The 12,997-nt window shown below is 45.8% G+C and overlaps 1 protein-coding gene across 1 annotated transcript in view; it reads left to right on the forward strand.

Annotated features, from left to right (window-relative positions):
• Nucleotides 1–12,466, forward strand: part of PSD2 (pleckstrin and Sec7 domain containing 2) — a 136,012-nt gene extending 123,546 nt beyond the window's left edge. The window contains exons 12-15 of the mRNA XM_038414950.2: nt 256–413; nt 2,413–2,557; nt 7,914–8,057; nt 10,735–12,466. Of these exons, the coding sequence (XP_038270878.1) occupies nt 256–413; nt 2,413–2,557; nt 7,914–8,057; nt 10,735–10,941 (654 nt within the window). The 3' untranslated portion in view covers nt 10,942–12,466. The remainder of the gene's footprint in view (nt 1–255; nt 414–2,412; nt 2,558–7,913; nt 8,058–10,734) is intronic.
• The last annotated feature ends 531 nt before the right edge of the window (nt 12,467–12,997 follow it).

Raw genomic sequence — 12,997 nt, forward strand, 5'->3', positions numbered from 1 at the left:
CCATATTGTCCGTTCTCTGACAGGCTGTGGGTATGTGGCACCTGACATTTTCCTGGTGAATGTAATGATGGAAGAAGGTGCCAGAATTTTGTTAATTATTAGCATTATCACCCCTAGCACTTACTGAAGAGGGGAGCCTTTTCCTGGTCTCGATAATCTGTCAGTACGGCACAGGATAGAGAAAAGGGCAGGTTTGTTAAGGAAACCTACAGATGCCAGCGTTGTCATTATCCTATGAATGCTCCTTTGTGACAGGATGAATATAAACCCGACAAAGATCTCTCTGAAGTGGATCTGAAAAACGCCATACGAGTTCACCATGCCTTAGCCACCAAAGCCTCTGACTACAGCAAAAAATCCAACGTGCTCAAGCTGAAGACAGCCGACTGGAGAGTTTTTCTCTTCCAAGCTCCGTGAGTACCGTAGCGCAGTCCAGGTGACTCCCATTTGGTTAAAAGAAAAGGAGTACTTGTGGCACCTTAGAGACTAACAAATTTATTAGAGCATAAGCTTTCGTGAGCTACAGCTCACTTCATCGGATGCAATCCCATTTGGTTGATTTTATTCCTTATGTGAACAATACCAAGCTGGGGCTCAAGGCTGGTTTCTGGGAACCAGCAGTTTTTGGGGGTGTACTAAGGGATCAAATTGAATGGTCGTGTTTTAAATCACCTTACACAGGGAAAAATGATGGTGCAAAGTAATGGACAATCCTTGATGTGTAGGAGTCAGACCCTGAGCTCTTTACTCAGCTGTTCCTCAACCCTGACTTAAGGACCATTCCACTGACTTCAGATGGGGTTTAGCCACCTAAGGACTGAGCAGAAGAAGAGTAAGGAGCTCAGGAAAGATCTAGCCCTAGATTTGTAGGACATGAGTCCCTGACTCCAGTCATTGGGCTTATCAGTTCCCAGATATGGTGAGGCCTGTGCTGAGCCCACAGTCACATGCAGGGCTATTGACTAGGCCCCAACTCCTTGTCAGTTCATTATTCTGGTCTTGTTTCCATTTGTGTAGGGGGGCCATTTTCTCCAGCCTTCGCACTTGCTGGTTCCTTTCAGGACCAAAAGGCAAAGGGCCACAATGCTGTATGCCTGATTCTGTTATTACTTACTTGGTTCTACACTGGGGTAACTCCACTGAATTCCATGGCATTATTCCTGATTTACACTGCTGCAAGGGAGATGAGAATCAAGGCCTGGGAGAATCAGGCTGTTTACAGTGTATTTCCAGTCAGAACAGAAGCCAGAGGTCCCGGCCCAGTTGCGCAGACTCAGGAGCCTGATTCCAATCTCTGTTACACTAGTGCAAATCAGGCATAACTTCCATTGCAGTTACAGCACCACAAAACCAGTGCAAGTGAGATCAGAATCAGGCCTTGGGGAACTGCAGCTCGGGATAAGGCTCTGGGATGTGGGGCACTTCTCTGCCCCTCTTGTGCTTTGCCCTCAGCTACCATGGACAGCACACAGTCACCGGGATGCATGCCCACCTGGCAGGAGGCAGGGTCCACCGCAGAGCTCATTGTTAGGTTTGCGCTTTTGGATGTCTTGGCAGGACATTCCATGCTTAAGGCCCAATTCAGTTACAAATTTGTCTTGCTTCCATGACCTCACTTGAAGGGAACTGGAATGTATTTCTCACTGGACTGGCCCAGCCGTGGGTGATCAGGTAAGCCAGAGCTCACACTCCTGGCTGTGCTTATTTGTTTCTAACCCTTCAGTAGGTGCTCAAATCCTGTGGCGATTTTGCCTCTCCTAAGCTCTATGTGACTAAAGCCTCTGGCAACTGCTAATAGGAAAATGGAGTCTGTCACCCCTTGGCCATCTGTCTGGATCTAACCCAGGTTGGTAGCTATCACCAGGGCTGAGACCAACAGATCTTCTTGTCTGCTCGATCGGAATGAGTCCGTAGTGAACAGGATTCCACAGCATCAAAATCCCCACCACAATCCGCAATGATCCATGCCTTTGTTGGCTGTCTCATCAGAAAAGCCAGGAACTGAATGGACCGTAGACTCAATTCCCCTTTCAGCCCAGGAGACAGACTGTGCAGAACCAGGGCAGAGCCCATAGATGGGAAGCTGGCATTGCTGCATGGCCTGGGGATAAAACCGAATGGCGTAGGTCAATCTGTGTGGACAAACTGAAGGCAGAGACCTAGAGTTTTAGTGGCTTTCACTGGGACAATTTATAGGGGGAAAGGGAAATGTAACTGACAATCCCATAGACAATAAGGAACCAGTTCCAATGAGCCGGTAATTTGCTCAGTTCCAAACCTGACAAATCCAAGGTGCGCAGAAAAACAGGGCTTCAAAGCAAGACTGCATGAGAACGGGCTGCCTTAGAACCAACCGTAATGCACGCAGGGCTGAGCGCAGTGACAGAAACAAACTCTCTCTCCCTGTCACAGAAGCAAAGAAGAAATGCTTTCCTGGATACTGAGAATAAACCTAGTGGCTGCCATTTTCTCTGCCCCTGCCTTCCCAGCTGCCATATGCTCCATGAAGAAATTCTGCCGTCCCCTCTTGCCATCTTCAATGACTAAGCTGTGCCAGGTAATGCATGCGCGAGGGGGAAGGGCTGGAAAGCAGGTCAGTGCCAAGCATGAGATTCTGGGAGCTGCTGGGTATGCTTTTGGATGTGGCCAGGGTAGATCTGCTGCTTGTTTCAGATTCATTCCCAGCCTTCATGCGATTAACAGATAACTGTTATCCTGTGAGTCACACCCACCTATCTGCAGGGCTGAGACTGAGGGCCAGTCACACACCATGGCAAATCACGGGGTCTGATCCTGGCTCCTAATGTGTGCACCTATATGCCACTGCTGGATCATACACTGAAAGGTGCCTGCCTAAGTCTATAGAGGCTGGAAGGGCAGTGGACATAGTTAGAGTGGGCACGGTCTCATGAAAACCTGGGTATGCCAATGTGCTCAGCCAGTCATGCATCGCACACTTTATTCCACCCCAGAGCTGGAATAAGATACCCAGAGGGCATGTGTTTTGGTAGCAGAGTATCCTGTTTTTACTAAAAGGTGACCCATTAGCCCACTGGTGCACATGGCCATATTCAAGGAGAACACTCAACCTGCTGGCTTCATGGCTGGCTGTTCTGGCCCCCAAATCCTTCCTTCTCAGAGAGTGTGTCGCCCATTGCTCAGTGCATTTCCCAATTTCTCACCATTTCCAGGGGAAAAGGGCACAACCCTGTTCCCATTGACCTCCATGGCGAAACTCACATGGATTTCAATGGAGCCAGATTGGGCCCTCAATGCCCAGTAATTGGTAAGTTTTTTTGTAAAGTGCAGCCAGGAGTGGTTATCTGGTTACTTTTCAAGCAGCTTTCTTGGCTGTCCTGTGATTGGCAATCCATGCAGCATGCAGAAGTCATCTCTGCCTCTTGTGGGAATGGCATCTGAAAGATAGACCCATTTAATTTTCAAGTCAGTATCTTATAGAGCCAATATCCGACTACATTATTGTTACCAGCACTTAAAGGTGCCCGTTGAGAACTAGTTTAATAATCAGATGCCATATTTTGTTCTAAGGTGATACAGCAGGGTTTTTCCATCTGTAATGTCCAGGATCCATTTCAGAGTAATTCTTGTTGCCCCTATTCATGCTGTTTTCTTACATCATTTGCTGCCAGGGCCTTGATGCTGCATCAGCCTGTCTCCCATGTCTATGGGCTCAGCTCTAGCCAGTCTTAGCATCCTGTAGCCATTGCTGTCTAGTTCTGTCCTGCTCCATCTTGCCCTGTGCCCATCGGGCTATCCGGAATCGTGCTCTTTCTGCAATATTGTGTCAAGAGTCCAGGTGGTCAGGAATTTTTTGTTGCAAAGTGCCACCGACACCAGACCTTTCTGCGGGCAATGGGAAAGTTTCTCAGAAATGGAGGCACCACCCCAGAACAGCCTGGTGGTCAGGGCTCTCACCTGCAATAGGAGAGACCCAGCTTCATGTCCCCCAGCTGTCTGCTCTGGAGCAGGGACTTGAACCACGTCCCAGCTGGCTCCCTTATCATTGGGCTATGGTGCCAGTCTCTGCTGTCCTAATGAATATTTATCAGCTATACAAAGTGGAATAGGTCCAAAAGGAGAGACAACAAGAGATGGGGCTGACTCTAGCCAGTGGCTAGAATGTAGGAAATGCAGGTTCAAGTCCCTGCTCGGGATCAGGCAGAACAGGCCCTTCAACATGAGTTGCCCAGCTCCCTGAGGAATGTCTAAACCAGCTGGCCATTCTGGGGCCTCTCTCATGTCTTTGCATGAAAAATTTCAAAAGGCCTCAGTTTGGTTCCAGTGCAGAACAAAAACAAAATGCCAAAGCTCTCCATTCCTTTGTGAACTTGAACGGGTGTTCCGGCCCGCCTTAGCCTAGAGTGACACAGACCCTTGTTAGCAGCCTGGTCCTGCCTGCAGCCACCATCCCTCTTCATTGCCATCATCCGCCTTTCTGCTCTGTAAAACCATCCCTGTGGTTCCTGGGCCTTTGCTCCTGGTATGGTGCCAATCAGAGTAACTAAACTCTCACAGACTTTACCAGTGATCTTCCTCCCTGAACTGAATCCAGCACATTACTGCTGCCTGCAGGATCCTGTTCAGTGCTGCAAGCGCTAGCCCACAAAGGAGCTGGGGCGGCTCCAAACTCCCATCTCATCAGGGATTAGAGCCCCAGGGAGAAAGTGGAGCAGCTGATCTGGGTAAACTGGTGCATTGGTCTGGCAATGCCGGGAGGCAGTGCTGCTGGAAAATGCTCAGCTACTCCCGGGGCAGGTATCTGCGCTCTGAAATGGGCTTTTATAAGAAGCAGATATCATGTAGCTGGCACTGCTCTACAGAGAATACGAAACACACTGTAGCATTGTATAGTGAGCAGCGAATACAACACAAACACACCTCAGCAGCAAGGAGAGAGAGCTATAACCTGGACTCTACAGGAGTAAGCCCCGCGGAGGGGGATATCGCCTTTAGCCAATGGGATACCATGTCACAAGGTCAGATATCCTGCAGCTCAGAGGGGGCTGCCTAGTTCTGCTGAAGAAGCAAGACACTGAGGCAGCTCCTTGATGGATGCCAGGAGCCTAAATCCCATTGAGGAGCTGGACCTCAGTTCAGGAAACACAGTCCATTCTGGATAGGTATTAAATGACATGGCCCAGTTCACATTTGCATTACAGAGGTAGAGTAAAAAGAAAAGGAGTACTTGTGGCACCTTAGAGACTAACAAATTTATTTGAGCATAAGCTTTTGTGAGCTACAGCTCACTTCATCAGATGCATTCAGTGGAAAATACAGTGGGGAGATTTATATACATAGAGAACAAGAAGCAATGGGTGTTACCATCCACACTGTAACCAGAGTGATCACTTAAGGTGAGCTATTACCAGCAGGAGAGCGGGGGGGAGGGGGAATCTTTTGTAGTGATAATCAAGGTGGGCCATTTCCAGCAGTTGACAAGAACATCTGAGAAACAGTGGGGGCTTAGGGGGGATAAACATGGGGAAATAGTTTTACTTTGTGTAATGACCCATCCACTCCCAGTCTCTATTCAAGCATAAGTTAATTGTATCCAGTTTGCAAATTAATTCCAATTCAGCAGTCTCTCGTTGGAGTCTGTTTCTGAAGCTTTTTTGTTGAAGGATAGCCACTCTTAGGTCTGTAACTGAGTGACCAGAGAGATTCAAGTGTTCTCCAACTGGTTTTTGAATGTTATAATTCTTGACGTCTGATTTGTGTCCATTCATTCTTTTACGTAGAGACTGTCCAGTTTGGCCAATGTACATGGCAGAGGGGCATTGCTGGCACATGATGGCATATATCACATTGGTAGATGCGCAGGTGAACGAGCCTCTGATAGTGTGGCGGATGTGATTAGGCCCTATGATGGTGTCTTCTGAATAGATGTGTGGACATAGTTGGCAACAGGCTTTGTTGCAAGGATAGGTTCCTGGGTTAGTGGTTCTGTTGTGTGGTGTGTGGTTGCTGGTGAGTATTTGCTTCAGATTGGGGGGCTGTCTGTAAGCAAGGACTGGCCTGTCTTCCAAGATCTGTGAGAGTGATGGGTCGTCTTTCAGGATAGGTTGTAGATCCTTGATGATGCGTTGGAGAGGTTTTAGTTGGGGGCTGAAGGTGATGGCTAGTGGCATTCTGTTATTTTCTTTGTTGGGCCTGTCCTGTAGTAGGTGACTTCTGGGTACTCTTCTGGCTCTGTCAATCTGTTTCTTCACTTCAGCAGGTGGGTATTGTAGTTGTAGGAATGCATGATAGAGATCTTGTAGGTGTTTGTCTCTGTCTGAGGGGTTGGAGGAAATGTGGTTGTATCGTAGAGCTTGGCTGTAGACAACGGATCGTGTGGTGTGGTCTGGATGAAAGCTGGAGGCATGTAGGTAGGAATAGCGGTCAGTAGATTTCCGATAGAGGGTTATGTTTATGTGACCATCGCTTATTAGCACCGTAGTGTCCAGAAGTGGATCTCTTGTGTGGACTGGTCCAGGCTGAGGTTGATGGTGGGATGGAAATTGTTGAAATCATGGTGGAATTCCTCAAGGGCTTCTTTTCCATGGGTCCAGATGATGAAGATGTCATCAGTGTAGCGCAAATAGAGTAGAGGCATTAGGGGACGAGAGCTGAGGAAGCGTTGTTGTAAGTCAGCCATAAAAATGTTGGCATACTTTGGGGCCATGCGGGTACCCATAGCAGTGCCGCTGATTTGAAGGTATATATTGTCTCCAAATGTGAAATAGTTATCGGTGAGGACAAAGTCACAAAGTTCAGCCACCAGGTTTGCCGTGACATTATCGGGGATACTGTTCCTGATGGCTTGTAGTCCATCTTTGTGTGGAATGTTGGTGTAGAGGGCTTCTACATCCATAGTGGCCAGGATGGTGTTTTCAAGAAGATCACCGATGGATTGTAGTTTCTTCAGGAAATCAGTGGTGTCTCGAAGATAGCTGGGAGTGCTGGTAGCGTAGGGCCTGAGGTGGGAGTCTACATAGCCAGACAATCCTGCTGTCAGGGTGCCAATGCCTGAGATGATGGGGCATCCAGGATTTCCAGGTTTATGGATCTTGGGTAGCAGATAGAATACCCCAGGTCGGGGTTCCAGGGGTGTGTCTGTGCGGATTTGTTCTTGTGCTTTTTCAGGGAGTTTCTTGAGCAAATGCTGTAGTTTCTTTTGGTAACCCTCAGTGGGATCAGAGGGTAATGGCTTGTAGAAAGTGGTGTTGGAGAGCTGCCTAGCAGCCTCTTGTTCATATTCCGACCTATTCATGATGACAACAGCACCTCCTTTGTCAGCCTTTTTGATTATGATGTCAGAGTTGTTTCTGAGGCTGTGGATGGCATTTTTCAGAGTAGCAGCTGTGTTAGTCTGTATTCGCAAAAAGAAAAGGAGTACTTGTGGCACCTTAGAGACTAACAAATTTATTAGAGCATAAGCTTTCGTGAGCTATCGGATGCATTCGAAGAAGTGAGCTGTAGCTCACGAAAGCTTATGCTCTAATAAATTTGTTAGTCTCTAAGGTGCCACAAGTACTCCTTTTCTTTTTGTGGATGGCATTGTGTTCTGCACAACTGAGGTTATGGGGCAAGCGATGCTGCTTTTCCACAATTTCAGCCCATGCACATCGGCGGAAGCACTCTATGTAGAAGTCCAGTCTGTTGTTTAATGACAACAGGTAGAGTAATGATCGATGGGTTTTGATCATCCTCAGGAGCCCATATTTTGGCTGCTACTTCTCAGGTGAATTTGGGAATTGAATGCATTCATTTGGCTCCGGGACTGAGCACATTCCCAACTCCAGCTGGATGTTGCACGTCCTTGAAAAGAAGAATCCCACGTCTGCAATCTGGCATTGCCCTTGTTTTTGCATATTAGTACATCTGAACAGTTGACTTGCTTCTCCCCACAGGAGGAACAGCTGAGGTCCCATGAAAATAAGATGAAGCAGATTGCAGACGAACTAACAGAGCATAAATTACATCCTGTAGAGAAAAGCCTCAAGTCAAAAGAGGCTGAAGAATATAGGCTGAAAGAGCATTACCTAATATTCGAGGTAAGGGAGCTTTCATCTTTCTTGTGATAAATGAGTCCTTGGACAAATCTGATGGGAGTTGATAAGCCTGGTATAGCTACTGTGTGTGTGTGTATGTGTGTGTCTCTGTGCGTGTGTGTGCAGGGGTCTGTGTGTATTTGTATGGGTGTGCATCTGTGTGTCTGTGTGTGTGTCTGTGTGGGAGGGTCTGTGTGCATGTGCATGTATCTCTGTGTGTGTGTGTGGAGGGGTCTGTGTGTGTCTGTCTGTGCATTTGTATGGGTATGCATGTGTGGGGGTCTGTGAATGTGTGTGTCTATGCATGTGTGTTTGTCTGTATGTGCGTGCATGTGTCTGCATGTGTCTGTGTGTGTGAGTGTGTGCATGTGTGGTTCTGTGTGTGTGTGTGCACTTGTGCATGCCTTTATCTGCGTGTGTCTGTGTGTGCATATGTGCGTGTGTCTGTGCATGCATGTGTGTGTGTATCTGTGCATGTGTATCTATATGTGTGCATGTGTGCATCTGTGTGCACGCATGTGTGTCTGTGTGTGCATGCATGTCTGTATGTGCATGTGTATGTGTGTGTTTGTGTGTGTGTGTGCGCTCAGCAAGGCCCGTGGAGACGGGCAGGGCAGTATGTACTGATGGCAATGTTCTTTTTTTGTGCACTGAAATTTAAAACAAATGATTTTCATTATTAAATTTCAAAACTGACAAAAAAGAAAGAAATCAAACCCCAGCCTACTGTCCTGGCACCTGAACTGTCCCTCTGTCCTGCAGAAAGGAGATGGGCAGACCCTCTGTCTGGACCAGAGTGGGGGCTAAGGTTGGCTTTAAGAAACCTGTACAGTCCCCCAATCCTGGGTCTAACTGGTCTCACTTACACTAACTGCCAGCAGTTCCAGGGGACCAGTCAATAGTTGGGTATAGAAAAACCACGGTCATGCCCCACTCCACCAGCCAGACACCCTACATTTGACAGGAGGAGTGGCATAAGAGCTGCTACAAGGATTCCAGGCTACCTACAAATTCTGCAACCTTGGAAGAGCACACAGAGGGCCAGAGCTTCAAGCTTTACTGAGTGTGACCCGAGGTTACCCAGGAAGCCAGTGTCAGAACCAGGACCAGAACCCAGGTCTCTTAGCCTTGTGTACAATCTACTAGACCCACAATCGCAAACAGAATGTCGGTTGGCTCAGTGGAAAAGGACACACTTCCTTGTTGGCAAAAATGGCTTAAACCAGTGGTTCTCAACCTTTCCATATGACTGTACCTCTTTCAGGAGTCTGATTTGTCTTGCATATCCCCAAGTTTCACCTCACTGAAAAACTACTTGCTTACAAACTTAGACTTAAAAATACTAAAGTGTCAGAGCACGCTATTACGGAAACATTGCTGGCTTTCTCATTTTACCATGTAATTATAAAATAAATCCATTAAAATATAAATATTGTACTTGCATTTCAGTGTACAGTATATAGAGCAGTATTAACAGGTCATTATCTGCATCTGAAGAAGTGGGGGTTTTTACCCACAAAAGCTTACAAAATCTGTTAGTCTTTAAGGTGCCACTGGACTTCTCATTGTTTTTATGTATACAGACTAACAAGGCTACCCCTCTGATAATTGTTTGTATGAAATTTTAATATGTACTGACTTCTAATATGTTAGAGCTTTGTTTGTGGCCTATTGTAAAATGAGGCAAATATCTAGATGAGTTGATGTACTCCCTAGAAGACCTCTTCATATTCCATGGTTGAGAATCACTGACTTAAACCTCTCACCTATGCTGCTGGGTTCTGAAATGCAGGGTTCTCTAAGAAAAAGTATCTGGGCATAGGTCCAGTAAGGAAAACCCTGATGGATGGAGCCACATGTGTCAGTAGCTAAAGATGCCCAAAGGGGGCTTGGGGTAGAAAATACCGAGCCTTTGAGAGTGACATTAGGGTGAAGAATGGCCCATCCTCATCTGAACTTCACCCCTATGCAGAGAGCTAGCGCTGTGTATCAGTTAACTCATCAAACAAGGGAATGTCACCCTGGGAGCATGACGCTCCAGTCTGGGCAGCTCGCGGAGGTTATGAAGATCCAGCAAAGGCAGTGAAGATGGTGCAGCAGGTGCAGCAGGACCTACACGTTACAAGGGACCACAAAAACTGACCTAATCTAGCCTTGAAATAAAATATGAAGCACAAAAGGAAAATGGAGCAGTCCCTCCTTTTTATACTAATATGAGAATAAGCCACTATTTAAGGGTAATCATGAACCAGTTAATGGCACACAGCTAAATCTAAAATCATATTAGAGCTAATACTTCCTCCTACAGATTGTAGTTACCATTACAAGTCTTAGAGTCAAACACTGTTATGGTTACTGGATAATTTTACACCAATGTTGGTGTATTTACCTATGGATAGGTGAAGGCTTATTGCACATTGGGCATAGAATAAGCATATTGCTATTAGCAACGATCCCACTCTTTGCTTTGATTCCCACTTTACTTCTATACCACAAGGTTGAGTCAATCCATGTCGTTCCCCTGCCTGAAATCAAATGGGTTCGCCCGGTGCATTGTTGTATGCCGGTGATAGATCATTGCCCCAGCTTGTTCTTGGATACCTTCAGTGTTCTCAGCATATCTTTGCCCCACTCCTTCCCTATTACCCAGCTGTTTGTCCTGTTCTGTTTCCCTCTGCAGAAGAGCCGCTACGAGACATACATTAACTTGCTGTGCGTGAAGATAAAAGTTGGGACGGATGATCTGGAGAAAGTCGAAGCCAGCCTTTTCATGGTGGAAGCTGACGACATCTCCTTGCGGAAGACACATTCAAGCCCTTCCCTGAGCCAGGGACACTTGTCTGTACACAGCAAAGTAGAAAAGGACGTTGTAGAGCAGAACACTTAACAGGTAACATTAGTGTGGGCGAAACCAATCAGTGAGGCTTAGTACTCCTTGACTAGATCGATGAGCACAATTATACCTAGGAAATCATATGAACAAAACCGGTAGACGTACAAGACGTGGATTCTGATCCAGCGGAAAAAATCAAAGAAGCTTTAGTTTACACTTTGCTAATTTTTTTCCAGTGCCCTGACATTTCAGTGTCATTGACTCTCTACTTTCTCTTCACATCTGTTACATCCTTCAGTGTTTCTTTTACTCCTGCTCCCTATGTGCATGCAATAAAGCGACACATTCTTTGTACGAGGGCTGGGATGCTCATTCTCCAGCAGCTCTCCCCTATGTCACTGGAGTTCCCAGACTCCTGCAGTTTCTGGCAACATGGAGACATGACCACTTCTTGAAGTCTAGAATCTGTTCCTTTTTAAAAACCAGCAGCAGGTCTGCAGCACCAGCAGCACTTACAATGAAACAGCAGGAAGAAACACAACATCAAGGAGCAAAATTCTCCATATTGCAATAATACAGGTTCGGCAGGATATTTACTGAGAATCAAAAAGTGTTATTACCATGTGAGTGCAAAATGTGATCTGTGCATGGCAATAGTGATATCCCGGGCACTATTGCTTGGTTTTTATACATATATATATATATATAAATAAATATATATAAGGAAACTTTAAAATGGTTTTGAAACTGGATGTCAAGGTCCAACACTGCGAAGGCAAGATGGCTGGGAAGCATCGTCAGGAAGGCAATTAGAGAATACAGGGGACTTCATAACATAGCAGAATGTTTTTAAAAACGCAGTCACCTCTGTTTCTTTTTCATTTTGCAATGAAGTCCCATATGGCTTTGCTGTGACACATTGCGCTACGGTTGACGCTTATTAAACTTAAATAGCTGACCCACTGCTTCTTTTGTGTCCATAACTTCGGCAGCTTTGGATGGAGGCCCCATCTGAGCAGCAGTCCTGCAGATACAAGCTTTGCTATGTGACTGGGGCAGGGTGGGAAACCTAACTCCTGTCCATTTGTATTGTACTTTAACTCCATTTTGCTGAGCATACTATACTCTTTCAACGGGATATTGTGTTTCTGTTTCATTCTGTTGTTTGTGGTCCAATTATTTGCTGTTGTAATAGAGATGATTCCACTGCATTTCGAAGGCCATGGCACTTTATTTATTTATTTTCATTTCGTTTTCTAGGCATGTTCACAGTAACCAAGTTCCGGTTTTAAAGGATCTTGTAGCTGCTAATTACAGTAATTTACAGTTTATATTTTTGCAGCTTTTTTTTAAGGAAAAAAAGAGATTTGTTTGGACTCTTGTCAACTTTTGAGAGTTTATAGACTATTGGGTTTCCATAATGTTTCTTACCACTTAAAAAGCCCCCGTCCAATTTTACCTCACCTCTTCTTTTGATCTCTTTGTTTCTTTGTACAGTTTGATAGTTTCTTTGAAAGGATGCACTAAGAATCATGTCAAACAAAGAAATAACAATAAAGCTGAATCTGTTGAGAAAGAGAATTGGTCTGAAGTAACGTTCTCGCTCAGGCTCATACTGTGTAATGATTTCCAGTGTCTTCCCGGATACTGAATTCTTGAATTTAGATATAATTACATGGTCACACGCAGAAGTGTCACCGCTCTAGACTTAAGCTCCACTTGTTTAGATGAAATTCTGGCCCCATTTAAATCCATGGCAAAAGTCCCATTGGCTTCAAAGGAGCCAGATTTTCTGCCTAGGTGTTTCCTCCTGGGATGAACAATGGGATCACTAGCCTATCTCCTGAATAGGATGCCCCATAAGTGCTAGGGAGGAAAGGTGTCCATTTAATATGATCAAACTATGCTTTCATCACTTTGCAAGTCCCAGTTCCCTCTGCATACATATCTATAGGGGTCAAAGAGACATGAACAGCTGCATTTTCAGTGGATTCAGAACTGGCTGCATGTTTGATGGGAGCTCTGTGGCTCCAGCCCATGCCTCTCCCTGTGCGAATCAAGTGGCTGCATTATTATTATTTATTATTGGTGCCTAGAGACCCTAACCAAA

The sequence above is a fragment of the Dermochelys coriacea genome, chromosome 8, assembly GCF_009764565.3.
Source record: "Dermochelys coriacea isolate rDerCor1 chromosome 8, rDerCor1.pri.v4, whole genome shotgun sequence".
Lineage (NCBI taxonomy): Eukaryota > Metazoa > Chordata > Testudines > Dermochelyidae > Dermochelys > Dermochelys coriacea.